Consider the following 16827-nt stretch of genomic DNA (forward strand, 5'->3'; position numbering starts at 1 on the left):
TTTAATAAAATAGAAAAATTATAGGTCAATTAATCTGATTAAATTTAATAATGTATTCAATGAATGTCATTTAAAACACTATTTTTCGTTTTTCTTTAACTTGAAAAAATCTATTTACAATTAAAATAGAAATTAGTTTTATCAAAAAAAATTTTTTTTAGGATTTTATTTGTAATTTTAGTTCATTAATTTAATTAAATGATCATAAATTAATGTTTCTATATTGTATCATATCAAAAAATACATCATTATTTTTGTAATTGTAATAAAAATAATATTTAATATTATGAGCTTGAATGCTTTATTTATTTATAATACATCAAAAATAATTTAATTTAATTTGAAGGATATTATAAATTTTTTCATATAATGATGTAAGTGTGAAAAAAAAATATCATACAGTGTTTGTTTTTCTATAGAGTGATAATTTTTTTAATATAAATTTTTAATGTTTAAATAGGTTAAAGTGTTTCATATAATTTGTGCTTGTGTTCTATAGAGAAGTCTTCTAGAATTACCGAATCCACCCATACTTCTATGGATAACTCTAATATTGTCCCAGATAACAACATCACCCATTTCCCATCTGTGACTGTATATTTTGTAGACCTATTCAATTTCTGGAATAATATCTCTTGAATTCAAGATTGTACCGTCTTTCAGTACAACATCATTCAAGTTGTTATAGGTAATGTTCAGTATTTTTTTACCAGAAATAGGATGAGTTGCTATGGCTGGGTGATGAGCTTCGGGATAGTGCTCCTCAGGCTTAGCACTTGAAAAATCAGAAATGTTTTAGCTTCTGATAATACTTTTAGCTCCTTCAAGCTTTTCTCTTAAATCTGCAGGCATATCGTTCAAAATTTATTCAGAATCCACGTAACCAGTTTGACCTCCTACTTGAGCTATTTCTTTAGGAGTAAGAATGCTTAAGATGAAGTTCTCTCCTGGTTGTCTAAAGTCTCCGTCCTTATGCCAATATTCTGCATCCTTAGAATTAGGCTTGACTGTATCGTCTAATCTAACATTTCCTACCCTAACAATAGCTGGATACTCAGGTTCTCTATTATCAAATGCATAGAATGAAGGTAGAATAACAAGCTTTCCCCATCTTTCAGTGAATGCTATCTGTTATTATGCTGTCAGATTTTGATTTTTAATGCATATAACACCATGAGTCCATAAAGCTTGTTAAATGTTTTCAAATTCTTGATCGGTGAGATTACTCAGATCTACTCCATTAATAACGAATCCAAGTTGAGATTTACCTTCTTACATTTTTTTTATAATTTTATTTTTTTTAAATTTTTAATTTTTTTATGATTATAAAATAAATAAAAAAGATTTGACATAAATTTAAATTAAAAATATCTAGTATCTAATTGCTTATATGGTAATATAATTCTTTTATGTTATTAAGTTTTTTCTTACTCCTGTGATTTAGTGATTATAATCTTACAGATTATTTTTTCTTTCTTTCTTTCGTTTTTAATAAAATTATGAAATTCACAAAAATTTTCTTATGTATTACAAAACAGATTTTCCCTCTATTAAATTTTGGAGTTATTTCAAAAAAATAAAGAAGTTATTTCACTTTAAGTTTTTAAATATCAAACAATAATATTTTTCAACAATTTTTTGTTGATGTTAAAAATAAAAATTTACAAATTCCAATCAATTTAAAATATTTAGCAAAAAAAAATGAATATAAAAGTATATTTCTGGATTTTAATGAATATTGATGAAAAATGAACTCAATAAACATTAAAAAAAAAAATCTATTTATCTCCATGTATTTAGAATAGAGGAAAAAATTATTAAGATTTTTTCCACAAAAAATCTGAATCAAAATATCAAAATTATACCAATTTCTATAAATCAAGTCAGCAAAGATAATTTTAATATTTTCGTTTTTTCGATCAGCAATTAATTGAAATAAAATCAAAACCTCAATTCCTTTAGAAAATATATATTGAACAAATTTATTAATTTTGAAGGATAGAAAAGGATTTCAATGATTGCGATTAACAAAATATCGTCCAAAATAATACCTATTTTTAATTTTTTTTATTTGATTTTATAATATATTAATGAAATGCCTGCCCTCAAAAGTACATAAAATTTTATATAATTATTTATATTAGCCTATTTTTACATGTTTTTGAAATTTAAACTCATTTCTATTATGAAATTTCATAAGAAGCTTAAAAATCAAAAAAAGTATTAAACGTCATTATATCTTCTTAACTGAATTACATAAATTTTTATAACATAAATCCTTTTATAATTAATATATATTTGCAATAAATTTAAATTATTTTTTTAATGATTCAGATCAAAGAATACTTCATCATTTTCAAAAAGGATCATACAACAACAAAGTGGAAAATTGATTGTATTTATACGTAATTTAAAAAATTAATAAAGTGCTTCATAGTTACTTCGTTTTTAATTAAAATTGATGTAATTAAAAACAACATTAGAAAATTTGTTACATCAACTTATTTTTTAATAAAATTTGGTCTAAATCAGTAAATGGTAAATAAAAAAGTATTGCTATAAATATATATTTCTATAATTAATTTAAGATAAATATTAGAATTTACTTAAAATTGATTTATCCTTAAAACCTTAGATTATTTACATTCAAAGTGCCTCTTTATTTTAAAATAATTTATTTTTTAATTATTATTTTACAGATTTCCTTATTACAAATTTCATGTTTACCATAGCTCAATATATAGTATTTTTCTCAGTTTTATTGAAGTAAACAAAAAAAAATTGGTGGGTTGTTTTTTTGTTTTTGTTATTTTTCTTGAGGATTGGCATTATTTTCAACTAAAGAAATACTGTAGTTATTTCTCTAACGGTGATGAAAAAACTTAGTTATAATAGATAATTATGTCGTATTAATAAGTATTAACATAATTTTAAAAAATTAATAACTTTCTACTAGCTAATTTATTTATCTTGTAAGGATAATGTTTAAAAACAAAAAAAACTATTTACGTTAATCAATTTATATTAAAGATTTTTCAATTATTTGGTAAAAACGACGTGAATAATATTATTGTTCAAATAGACAATTTTCTTATCTTTGTTTAAATTATATTTTTTTTTTCTTTCGAAAATTATAAAAAATATTGATTGAGAAAGGAAATTTTACGAAATTGATATGAAAAAGCAAAAAATAATTAATTGCTTTTAATTTTTGTTTTTATAAACAAAAAAACTAAACAGTAAAAATATATAATCAAAGTATTGTATCATAAATAAATAAATAATATTTATATTGAATTGAATAGAGATTAACTATTTTTATTTTACTATATCAATCAATATTTTGTTGATTTTTTATGATATTTTTATTCAATATAAGATTTATGCTTGTGTTCTTATAAGCAATCTTCTATTATTACCAAATCCACCCATACTTTTATGAATAACTCTAATATTGTCCCAAATTACAACATCACCCATTTCCCATTAATGGCTATATATTTTATAAGTTTTTTCAATTTCAGAAATGAATTCTTTTGAGCTCTTAACTGTGCCATCTTTAAAAAGTATATCGTTTTCAACATTTTAACAAATGTTAAAGATCTTTCTTCCAGTTATAGGATGAGATAAAAAGACTGGGTGAAATGCTTCAGGATAGTGTTCATTTTCTTTGAAATGCTAAAAATCGCCAATTGTTTAAGATCTGATGATGATTTGGGCATCTTAAAGCATTTCTTTCAGGTTTTCAGGCAAGTCTCTATATACTTATTCTGAGCAAACAAAACCTGTTTAGCCACCAACTTAAGCTATTTCATATGGGATAAGAATACTTATGAAGAAATTTTCACCTGGCTTTTTGAAGTCTCCATCTTTATGCCAGTATTCAGTATCACTACAATTTTCTTTTATAGATCCATCGATATTTATATTGCCTACCCTAACAATAGCTGGTTAATTTGGATCTCTTTTTGTATATGCTTGTTAAATAGGAAGGATCATAAGTTTCCCCCACTTTTGAGTGAAAGCTATTTATTAGTCCATCGTTAATTTTTAATTTTTTATGCAAATAACTCCATGAGTCCATAAGGCATCTTTAATATCTTCAAATTATTTTGTTGTTAAATTATTAACATCTACATCATTAATAGTATGCCCAAGCTTATACATTTCTTATGGATCCTATTATATCCTAGGAGCTGCTAATGAAATGGCTTGTTTTCTGAGATTTTAATAACTAAATCTAGAAAGTTAAATAAAACGTCTCATTTTTTGATGAATTATAACTGAGTAGATTGTGAGTTTTTTTTTTCAAAAATGCAGTTTTAATATAGAGATTTAATCCTATACGCACACAAAAATTATTTAATTATCAATATATGATTACTCATAAATAATTTCTTTGAATATTGCATGATCATGTGGTTAATATTAAAAATGAATTAAACAAAGAGAATAAAAAAAATATATTTCAAAATAAAAACTATTTCCATTAAAATTAATTTTTTTTAATTGAAATAATTTTAAATTAAAATTAATATTTTAATTTTTAAAAATAATTTACTTAATAAATCAATTTAAATTTTTTATTTAAACTGTTGCTACTTTAACTAGATCAAGATTATTTTTATCAAACGATATCAAAACATGTCATTTCTTAATTAATTAAGCAAATGATTTATTGATTGATATAATTGTGATGAATATTAGAAATAATTTTACAATTAAAATGAAAATATATTCATATTTTTAAATATTTCGTTTTTAAAATTTTAGAAGAGTAGTAAAACGGCTGTTTCTAAAACAATTGAGCAATATAATATCAAATAACATAGTAGTAATTTACATAAAGAGTTATCAAATAACTTAATATTTTTATGATATATATTATATAATATCTCAAAATAAAACATAAAACATAAATAAATACTAATCATAAATTTATTTGTGATTTTGAAATTAAAAAATCAATTATTATAGATTAATTCACATCTTTTAATAATTTTTTTTGAGTAACTTAAAAAACTTTAATTCTCAATATTAAATTTATGCTTATGTTCTGAAAAGAAGTCTTCTGTTGTTTCCAAAACCTCCCATACTTCTATGGATAACTCTAATATTATCCCAAATTACTACATCGCCCATTTCCCATTGATGTCCATGAATCTTGTAAGAGTTTTCTATTTCAGGATTAATATCCTTTGAATCAATTCTGTTTCCGTCTTTTAGGATGACGTCATTTTAATTTTTTTAAGTTATGTTAAATACTTTTCTGCCAGTAATTGGATGAGGAGCAAAAACAGGATGATGGGCTTCAGGCAAATGTTCTTCAGGCTTGGCATCTTTAAAATCTGAAATAGTCTATGTTCTTACTATAATTTGAGCACCTTCTAATTTTTCTTTAATGTTTTCAGGTAAATCTTTTAAAACTTATTCAGAGCAAGCGTATCCCGTTTATCCTCCAACCTAAGCAATCTCCTTAGGTACTAAAATACTTATTATAAAGTTTTCTCCAGGCTATCTAAAGTTTCCATCTTTGTGCCAATACTCAGCATCTTTTGAATTAGGCTTAACACTTCCATCTAGTCTTACATTTCCTACTCTAACAATAGCTGGATATTGAGGGTCTCTATTATCAAAAGCATAGTAAGGGGGAAGAATTACCAATTTACCCCATTTTTCTGTAAATTCAATCTATTACTGAGTATCTAAGCTTTAATTTTTTATACATATCATACCATGTGTCCAAAGAGCTTCTTGAATGTTTTTGAATTGCTCCTCTGTCAAATTATTTAAGTCAACTCCAGTTATAGTGTATCCAAGTTAAGATTTTACTTCAGACATTTCTATTTTTTTATATATTATTCTTGTTAAATTTTTTTTATTTTATTAAATATAATTATAAAATATAAAATATGAGAAATTTTTTTGTTCTTAAATTGGATACCATTCAAATTCAAGAAAAAATAAATAAGATCTTTGAAATTGGTTTTATTAATATTTTGATGATAGGTATGTAAATCTATTTATAACGTACTAAAATGCGTTTGTGAAAATTGTAAATTATTAAAATAATTTGATTAGAATTTCAGATAACTATTCTAACCAACACCAAAATATTAATCCAAATTTAGATTCAAGCTTTTTTATTTTATGGATTAAAAAGGATATGTTACTTTTCAATATTTTTGGGAAAATTTAATTTACAAACTCAAACAAAATTAGTTAAATTATTCAATTTATTTTTAACCAAATTAACATTAATAATAAGAATTTTATTTTTCAACCATTTTTTAAAAAAAAATCACTCTTTTTATTCATATTTCTAAGATTAAATTCTTATTTATTATCACGAGCAAAAATTAGTTAAACAAATATAAAAAGTATATCTTAATAATACATTTAATAATCTTTCATAAATGATATATTTTTTATCTATAAATTTACAAACTACTTCCAAAAATTTCATTTTTTTTGTTATTTTTTTTAAATGGAATATTTAAAAATTTGATATTTTTTTAGTTTTATTTAAATATTTTTAAAACTTTTAGAAGATCTTATAAAGGTTAGTTTTTAAACTAATATAATAAAATTTTAAAAATATTCATCTTGATCTATATAAATTTGTTGCTACATTTTTATTATTGATAACTTTCTTTCTTTCTTTCTTTCTTTATGCAGTAATCTAAATTAAAATGGGAATGTGTCAAAGATCTATTCAATTCATGGTTTTTAAATATCAATTTTATTAAACACTTTTACCTTTAAAATATTTGAAAAATAAATAAATATTTGGGAACTTTTAAATGCGATTGACCAATTAAAGACTTATAATTGATCATAAATTTTCGTATTAAACTAAATCAAAAATAAATAAATAACTGCGTCATTAAAAAAACTCGTGATTTTAATTGTTAAAAATAAATTTGTTTGGTAATCTATTTTTAAAAGTTCAAATTTTACAATTTGGTTTTACAAATAAAACAAATCTACTTGAAAATAACAATTAACTAATTTATTTTTATCATTAATTTTAATCAAATAAACTACAAATATTCAAAGAATAAAGTAATTTATTTATTATAATCAGCATTCAATTATTAAAGCATAAAGAAGATCTCTTTCAGAAATTTCAAGTGTTAATGGAGTTGCTTTTAAGTCTCTCATAAAATAAACTCATTATTGTCAATATTTTTGTTATATAAACATCATCATCACTTAACTCTTAGCACTGGCAATCTTCTGCATCAATAACATTTTCTTTTATTTTTTATAGTTTTAAATATCAAAGTAATCAAATAATAATGTATGACAAACAATAAAATATAAATCATATATTTCAACTACTAAATAATAATACTATGGAGATTATGAACTTTTAAATATCAAGATAAAAAGAAATGTTTGCTGATATTTATTCAAAAATTGCATATTCATTTTTTTTAATATAGGTCTTTTAGTTAATAAAATTAATTTTTTAATTAAAATAAAAAAATTAGAGATAAAATAAAAATTAAGGAGGGAATTTGTATATAAATTCACTATTTTTTTGGAATTTTTTTTTCATTAAATCTTCTTTTTGAAATTTAAGCAAAGAATAATAAAATATACTTTTACAAGTAAAAATAAACTTTTTATTGAAACTGAATTTTTGTGAATATACTAAATAAAAAGCTTTACATATAATAAATAATTGAAGTAAACTTAATAATAAAATAATTATTTTATTTAATATTGAGCCAAAAAAAATAAAAATTGAAGTTAAATTATTTAATTTAGTAAACAATCAAGAATATAAATTTTTATTTATTCTAAATATAAAAATTTTTCAAAATATATAAATATTGTGAAGTAATATTTAATCTTCCAAATTAATTTAGTAAAAGCTGCTTTCTTAACTCATTCTTAGTCTTATATACCATATGTTTATTTAATTTAATTAATATTTTAGTTTTTTATTGTGGCTAATCTATTAAATAAGTTATTTCCAATATTCTTTAAATAATAAAATATAATAATTTAATATTTGAATATATTTAATAATAAAATTATTTACCATTAATTCAATGAGCTATTCTTTCTTTTAATTTATTTAACTCATTGCATCTAATTACTTTTTCTTTTGCTCTAGGTACGCAAAATGAATACTTAAAGACTTTTTATAAGAGGACAACTCTTCTTCTTAGAGTATATTCTAATCTTTAAATTCAAAAGTTTTATCATCAACCTCTACATTTTCTTCATTTTTATTTTGTATATTATCTTCTTAATTAGAATCACATGTACCCAAATTATTTAAAATGTGCTAATCTGTATCATAATATTCCATTCTTACACTGTGGTATTTAAGTTTTTTATTTAAAAACATCTAAACTGTATTCCTATTTTAATTATATAATTATGTAAAAATAAAATTTTAATTAAATTATTTACAATTTCTTTTGTTGTTTCATCTCTTCTATAGTAGCCATTATTTCTTAGGGTTTATGATAAGGGAATCTGCTTTATATCATTTAAAAAGAGCAAGGTTCTCTCAAATTTAACAAAAATTTATACAGTCTTTATTCTTCATCTTCATCAATAACATCTAGAGGGTGTTTTTATTTTTCTAGATTATATTCTTCCTCCTCATCATCATATATTGTAATTCTGCTTTGTAAATTAAAAGGATATATATTGCTAAGCTTTGACTCACCTGCTAACTATTCATAATCTTGTATTTTATTCTTTTCACTTTCAGAAAATTCATTTAACAAATTAACTTTAATACGCTCATTTCTTTCATTATTCAAACTACTTTTATGCAATTATTCTTTTGTTTCATAATTCATTTTGTTAATACTTGATATTTTAGAAGAAATGCTTTGTTTCGATATCGACTTGCTTTAATTTAGCTTACTAACAGATTTTCTATCTACTTAACAATTATTTTCATTATTTAATTGGTTTTCTTTGTCAAGATTTATTTCAGAAAGTAATTTCTTAATCGAAGATTTAGCAGCACTTCTTCTTGCAGATATTTTTTTAAGATGCTAGTAAAGCAGATTGTTATCTGTAATATCATCTAAATTATCATTTATTATGCTGATAGATTCATTTAGGTTTTCTTGTTCATACTTTTTGATAATTTCGATATAATTAACTTTTTCGCCATTTTTTAAGCATAGTTGTTCCTTTTAGTCGTTATTTTCAGCTTATTCATGACTATGATCTTCTATTAATTCTTCATTTTCTTAACAGTTTGTTTTTTCTAAATTGTTTTCTATCTCATTACAATTTTATTCTTATCCTTAATCATTTTCAGGTTATTCTTGTTCAACCAAAATTTTTTATACACTATTTTTTATTAATTATTATCCTTAATCTTGATCATCAATTATGCCACTAGCAATATCTATAAAGTTATCATCATTTTGCTATTTTTTTATTGGACTAACATAAAATCCATTTTCAAATATTTGTTCTTGGGGAGAGGGTTTGGATTTTTCATTTTCAATACAATCTAATATTTTTGAATTATTAAGAGACTCTATTTCATCTTCTAACTTTGATTTGCAACTAAACTTTTGCTCTTCTCTAGCTAATTCTTAGTTATCAATTAAACAATCTTATAAATTATTAATTTCAGGTGAATTTAATTCGTTTTATAATTATTATGTTTGCAATTGATTTTTATTTTGATGATAAAGCTAGTTATCTAAATCTTCATTTTAAATTTATTTTTTTGCACTTTCGTTTAAATCTTATACGAATATTTAATCTTAATCACAAGGTTTTTCTTACTATTGTTATTCTAATAGATTGTCTTTGCATTCAGTTTAAATTTAATTTTATTCTTCTTATATTTCCTCTTGAATGTTTTATTACTGTTCATTCAAACCAATTTCTTGTTAAAACTATTAATCTTCATTAATAACTTAAATATTTTATTCTAATAGTTATTAAATATTAGATGACACAACATCCTATTTTTCAAGTTGATCTTTCGATGAAACCACTTAATCAGGGTTAATATTTTAATTTTCTTATATATTATTATTTTATTCTAATATATTATTTTCATTTTAAATAGATTTATTTGTATCACATAATTAATCAAGAGTCTATTCAATTTATTGATCGCCTTCTTTTAAATCAAAAGAATTATTTTATATTTCTTAAATAGAATTAGTGGCCTGATAATCATCAGTTTTGTCATCATTCATTTTTTCAATTTCTTATCCTTAAAATTAGCTATCTATTAATTATGTTAACTTTTAATCTTAATTTTCTTAAGTTATATTTTCATCTTACATTAAATGTTCATTTTAATGTAATATTTAGATATCATTTGCTGAACACATGGTATTCAACTATGTTTCTTAGAGAATTTCATATTAGTCTTACTAATTGCTATCTATAATATTATTTTATTCATTAATAATAATATTTTTATCTATATTTTACTATTCTTTTATTAATTCTTCTTGTTCATTTAATTATTCAATTTAAATGTTTTCTTACGCCACAATTATATCAGCCATATTTTATTTTTGATCTTAAATTTAAATCTATTCATTGATTTCTAATTATTCTTATTGACTCTCTTTTAAGGGTAAGGAGTTTTAATTAACTTATTATATTAAAATAACTTAATCTTTTTATTCATTTTCTTCAATTTTTTATTAGTTATATTATATTTAACTTAATAATTCTGATTAAACATAATGCTATTCAGTAGTATCATCTTTGATAATCTCATTATTTAAACTTTAATGAGTATATTCAATATCATTTAAGTTTAATCTATCATTTTATGTAGTTTCTTAATTATCGTTATCTTGCTCTTCTGTTTGTAACTTATTTTCATCTAGGCTACTTTTATTAATTTCAGTTTCATTAGGTATATTTTCAGTCTAAATTTATTAATGTTCTTATTCTATATGGAGATTATGTAAAATATCCTCTTAGTTTTAAATCTATTTCTGATTTATTTATTCTTCTTCAGAATTAATAGTAATAATTTACATATCCTATGTTTATTAGCTATTTTATAGAATTTCATTTTAATTAATTTCTTCGTCACTAATTTTTTGTGCAGTTTAATTTTCATCAAAATTTTAATTTTCAAATAATTAACTTTAATTAAACTCTTATATACTCACTTCAAGCTGCTATTTATGGTTTGTAAGTTCATTTATAATATTTTATTCTTCATTTTGATTCATATCTGCCAACTCTTTTTAAATTTATGAAGAATTCAATTCTTATAAGTGTTATTGTTATTCTTTTTCTTCAATTAATTAATTATTTTATGATTAATGTTTTAGATCTATTTCTTAGTTATCATCTATTTCTTACATTTTACTATTTATTATTTATTCTTGCTAGTTATCTTTAGTTTGATTCATATCTATTAATTCTTGTTAAATTTATGAACAATTTTATTCTTAAATTTACTATATTTCTTCCTCAAGTTATTTTTCATCTTCTTATTAATTATTTTAACTGACTTCTAAATTATCATCTATTTCTTAAATATTATTATTTAATTACTAATGTATTTCCTCTTACAAGTTATCTTAGGTTGTATTTTGATGTTCATATTATTTAGTTTGATTAAGAGTATCTTCTAAGTTAACATTTGTTATTAGTTAAATATCATTTTCTTTTTAATGAGAGCTGTCTTAATCAGTTATATCTATTTAAATTTCTTATTTGTTTTAATTTTCAGTATTAATATTTTATTCTTCTTCTTCCAAAATAATTTTTTCTTCCTAATTTTGTTCAAGCATACTTTAATCATTATTGCTTTAAGTATTGTGATTATTTTCTGAGGCATTTTCAGTTTAAGTTTTAGAGAAGAATTAATCATTTTATGATTAATGACTTTGATCGATTTCTTAATTATTATCTATTTCTTGCATTTTACTATTTACTATTTATTCTTGCTAGTTATCTTTAGTTTGATTAATATCTATTAATTCTTGTTAAATTTAAGAACAATTTTATTCTTAAATTTACTAAATTTCTTCTTCAAGTTATTTTTCATCTTCTTATTAATTATTTTAACTAACTTCTAAATTATCATTTATTTCTTAAATATTAGTATTTAATTACTAATGCATTTCCTCTTACTAGTTATCTTAGGTTGTATTTTGATGTTCATAAATTTCTTATTTGTTTTAATTTTCAGTACTAATATTTTATTCTTCTTCCTAAACAATTTTTTCTTCCAAATTTTGTTCAAGCATACTTGAGTTATGATTGTTTTAAGTATTGTGATTATTTTCTGAGGCTATTTATTAATCCTCTGTTAATTAACTTTGCGCTTTGATTGATTGATTTATATTAGAATCTACTAACTCTGTTTCATTTTCTTTCAATTAATTTTCAGATTAAGTTTGAGAGAATAATTAATCATTAAGTTAAGCATTAGCCTCTTCACTTTATTCTAATTATTAAGCATCTAACTAATTAAAATCTCCTTTTATTATTTCCTAATTATTTTAGTTTTCTTGTAACTAAATATCTTTATTCTCTGCTTTATCTAATTGCTCTTAATTTAAAACTTCATTAATTTCATTTTAGTTTTAATAATTATTTTGTATAGCCAAGTTCTCCTCTTATAAATTAATTTATTCAGATTTAACATTTAAAAGTTATTATTATTAATTTGCTTCTATAATTTATTGGTTTTATTGTTGTTAATCTTACTAAATATCAGCCTTTTATTCTTAATTATTTTAATTCTCGTCTAATTCCATTGAAGTATTATCATTTTATTATTAAATAAATTCTTCTTGAATATTTTCTACTGGCTATTATACTACATCTTATTATGACTATCTATCAGTTTGGTTTTCACTATCTTCTTCTACTTCTATTTCTTCAATAATTTATGTCTGTTTCAAGTTATCATCTTAGTTAGTTTCTTCTAATTAGATATTTTATTTTAAACTAAGTTCTGAAGCTAAATTATTTCTTTATAATTCTTCAGATTGACTGTCTTCTTATTAAATTACTTCAACATGATTTTCGTTATTATTTAATTAGTTAGGTTATTCTATTATTTATTCAACAAGATTTTGCTAAGATTCCATTTTATTTGGTGTTTCAATTATTTAAAGCTCATCAATTTATTGTTCAAAACACTCTTTATGCAATACACTATTCATTTGATCATATTCCTAACTTAAAACTTAATTACTAATATTTTATACTTCAGATTGCTATTTCTCTTAGCTAATTACATCATTTTAATCTTCGGATGATTTTAGTTATTAAGGTTTTTCAAGTAATTATTAGTCAGTTTCTGTGTCTATTTGAATTTAATTTTAAATATTTAAAAGGTTTGTTTCATTAATGACTTATTCTTAAATTTACTATTCTTACTATTTATTAAGAATATGTTAATTATTTAAATCAGTTTATTAGTTAACCAATTCATCTTATAAATAAATACTTTAATCAATTTCATTTTAAATTGTTTCTTCTGTTCTTTCTTCTTTTGGTATATCTTTATTTTCAGTGATTTCTGAACCATCAAATTTATGATTTTACTAATTGTCTAAAGTAATTTGTTCTGCTATTTCTTTCGTTGACATATCTCTTTCTTCTGTCATTTCTAAGTCATCAGATTGATTGCTTTACTTTTTCTCTAAAGACTCTAAATTATTTTATTATTAAGATAAAATTTATTGCATGTTTTCAAATTAATCTTTCAATTCATTATCATTGTATATAACTTATTTAAGTTCCAACTAATTTTCTTAATTTTGCTAAAAATTATTATTTTAAGCAGAACTTTATTCAGATTATGAAATATCAGAATAATCTTACAAAATAGTTTAGTTGTTATTATTTTCTAAATTGCGTTGTTTCTATTTTTCTAGGTCATCTGCTGATATATCTATTTTTTCTTTATCTTCTAAATTTTGTAAATCATTTTATAATTACTTTTAATTACTTTCATTTATTTTATCATTTTATTAAATGTCAGCAAATTTGTTTTATTCAACAGTTTAATCAGTAATTTCATTTAGCAAAACTTATGAATTATCTATTTCAACAGCCTATAATATTTCTTCATTTGATTTTAAATAAGTTTCTTTGCTTTCTGTTATATTTTATAATATTTCTTGCTTTTATGATTAATTTTCATTGTTATTTGGAATGGTTTATTATTAAATGTATTCTTAACTATCTTAATTATTTTACTAATTGATTTAAACTCCTTAAAGATTTTCAGATACATAAGCTTGGATGATATTACACTCTATTTACATTTCCTCCTAAACTAATTATTTGTTTTCTTGAATATTAATTTATTCTATATTTTATTTTTATGGAGATAAAACGTTATTATCTGTTTATTCGCTTATATTTTCTATTTCTTTCTCTATCTACATAGTTTAATCTGTTTCATGCTAATTTTGAATTTCTTCTATTTGATGAACTTAATTTTCTTAAAAACTATTGTCCAATTTATTTTCATGAGAACTTAATATATTACTTTATTAATTGACATTATTTGTAATTATATCAAGATTGTCTTGTTATTATCTCTAAGGACTAGCCAAGTTTTTAGAGAAATTAATTTATTCTTCACTCAAATTAATAATTTGATCTTAAATTTACTCATTAACTTAAATATTTAAAGATTGATTTTATAAGGTTTCTTATTATTCTACATCATTTTATTAAGTATTAATCAAAAAATCATTCTAAGATAGTTAGCTAACCACATTTTAGTCTTATGATTATATTTCTAAATTTTCATTGCTTTAAATAGTATTTTAATTATCTGCTTGGTCTATAGTTTCTTCTATTTGTATTTAATCTTTATTTTATTAGATCTCTTGAAAGGAAGAGTTAATATTATTTAAATCTTCTACTTCTTATTAAACTAAATTTAAATTTTTATTTGATTCTTCGTCATCATGCTTCATTTCGTTTTCATCTTTTCTTGACTCATTTTGTTAGTCATCTTCCATTTCTATTTAAACAACTTAGCCTGTGTTATCAATAAATTTATCCTGAGTATTATTTTCATTCTGAATGTAATTTTAATTTGTTTCTATTTTTTGAATTTATTATTCAGTTATTTCTTTTTATTTTGAATTGCTTTAACTTAAATTGCATAAATCACTTTCATTTTATAATATTTCCTCTTAAATTTATTTTAAAGGTGATTCAATTATTTATTTTTGCTCAGTAATTTCAGTATCTTTTTCCATTTAAGCAATGTTTTCTTTTTCTATATTTCTTTCATCAGAAAACTAATTTTAATCTAAATTTTATGTTTCTTCACATTTATCACTTTCAAGACTTTATTCAGTTTGCTTAGAAAGATTTTATTCAAAACCTGTGATATCAACTTCACTGTTAGGAGGCTAATTATTTGATAAGTTTTATTAATTATTATTTTACTATTCTGAAGTTATTTTCTCCTCACAATTTTGCAAATGATTAACATCTTAATTACTTTCTTCTTAAAAATCATTTAATTCCTAAGAATTTTCTTAATTTTTTTCTTCTGATTTACGATTATGTACCGTTTCACTATTTTATTCTTATTCATAATCACTAAAATTAATTTTTTCTTCTAAAGTTGTTTTCATATTTTATAAATCTTGACTTTAATGTTATAATTATTCAAATAAAGAGCTATCTTCTTGGTTTTATATTTATTAACCAGAATCTTTTGATTCAATTAGTTTTGTTTCAAATTAGCTTTAATTTGGTTCAATATTTATATTTGAATTATTTTCTTCTACTTTTTCATTAGTATTTTCACAATTAATTTATTCAACATTATTTTTTTCAATTATTTGTATCTGATTTTATTCTTCATTATTTAGTTTACCATTTTAAATCTCTACATCATATTAGACTACTTAAATTGTTTGTTCTTAGCTTGAATTACTTGTATTTAATGTTGTATTGATATCGTTTTCTATCTCAACTTGGTCATTTTTAGATTATAAACCAATTTACTATACTTCTAACTAAACAGCATCTTGCGTATTTTTTTCTTATTAATTTACCACATATGCTTCCTGTTGTCCTTATTTTTCATCCCTATTATAAATAAATTTATCTTAAATTTATAACAAAAAATATAAAATATACATAGTTTTATCTTATTTCAATGTAGAATCACTATCTTCAGAATGAATCATAACTTCTGTTATTCCTTATTAAAAATCATGAGTAATTTACTATTATTCCTTAATTTCATTTGAAGAAATTATCTAGTCCTATTCTTCTTCCATCTATGTTTGATTTTGTTCATTTTATTTGTCTGCAATTTAGTCATTTGAATCAGCTTCAAGATGTGTATTTTAATTATTTTCACTTTTTTATGTGCTATCTTACAAAAAAACTAAATTTGGTATATCTTCTCTACTAAAATTAGGTTATTCTTAAGATTCCTAGATGTCTTAATTCTCGATATCCATCTTCTAAAATAAGCTTTTTCAATATTTTCTAAATGCAAAATTTGCGGGTTTTTAATTTTAATTTTATTGATTACTGATTAAATTTGAAAATTAAAAACAGAAAAATTAGCGGTATTTTTGAAATTGAAATATCTTCAGAATTTGGAATGTTTTTTTTTGAAATCAAATATTTGACTACAGTCAAGCTTTAATGATTTGAATCAATATTTAAATTTTTTTAATAATTTTTAAATTATAAATATTATTTATTTTAAAAAAAGATAAATGTTTTTTTTTTAAATAATTGATTATTTGCTCAAGTTTTATAAAAATATTTATTTAAACTCTTAATAATTTTATTTGGTATTCTAAAAAAAGATTAGAATGTTAAATATAGATTAGACTTTAG

At 21.3% G+C, this 16827-nt stretch overlaps 4 protein-coding genes across 4 annotated transcripts; all 4 read right to left on the reverse strand. All coding sequences in view use genetic code 6, as the record gives it.

Moving 5' to 3' along the window:
- Positions 1–471: 471 nt before the first annotated feature.
- Positions 472–1278, reverse strand: TTHERM_00823760 (taurine catabolism dioxygenase, TauD/TfdA family protein; the record flags this gene model as incomplete). The annotated part of the gene is made up of 1 exon (XM_001031478.1): positions 472–1278. One exon carries the CDS (start codon positions 1276–1278, stop codon positions 472–474), a length of 807 nt encoding a protein of 268 aa, XP_001031478.1.
- A 2091-nt stretch (positions 1279–3369) lies between these two features.
- TTHERM_00823770 (taurine catabolism dioxygenase, TauD/TfdA family protein) lies at positions 3370–4266 on the reverse strand (the record flags this gene model as incomplete). The annotated part of the gene is made up of 1 exon (XM_001031479.1): positions 3370–4266. The coding sequence occupies one exon, from the start codon at positions 4264–4266 to the stop codon at positions 3370–3372; it is 897 nt and encodes a 298-aa protein (XP_001031479.1).
- A 765-nt stretch (positions 4267–5031) lies between these two features.
- On the reverse strand, positions 5032–5841 carry TTHERM_00823780 (taurine catabolism dioxygenase, TauD/TfdA family protein; the record flags this gene model as incomplete). Its single annotated transcript, XM_001031480.2, has 1 exon — positions 5032–5841. The coding sequence occupies one exon, from the start codon at positions 5839–5841 to the stop codon at positions 5032–5034; it is 810 nt and encodes a 269-aa protein (XP_001031480.2).
- Positions 5842–7896: 2055 nt separating this feature from the next.
- Positions 7897–16439, reverse strand: TTHERM_00823790 (hypothetical protein; the record flags this gene model as incomplete). Its single annotated transcript, XM_001031481.2, has 4 exons — positions 7897–7992; positions 8054–8378; positions 8431–16059; positions 16111–16439. The coding sequence occupies 4 exons, from the start codon at positions 16437–16439 to the stop codon at positions 7897–7899; spliced, it is 8379 nt and encodes a 2792-aa protein (XP_001031481.2).
- Between the last annotated feature and the right edge of the window lie 388 nt (positions 16440–16827).

The sequence above is a fragment of the Tetrahymena thermophila genome (assembly GCF_000189635.1).
Source record: "Tetrahymena thermophila SB210 genomic scaffold scf_8254397, whole genome shotgun sequence".
NCBI lineage: Eukaryota > Ciliophora > Oligohymenophorea > Hymenostomatida > Tetrahymenidae > Tetrahymena > Tetrahymena thermophila.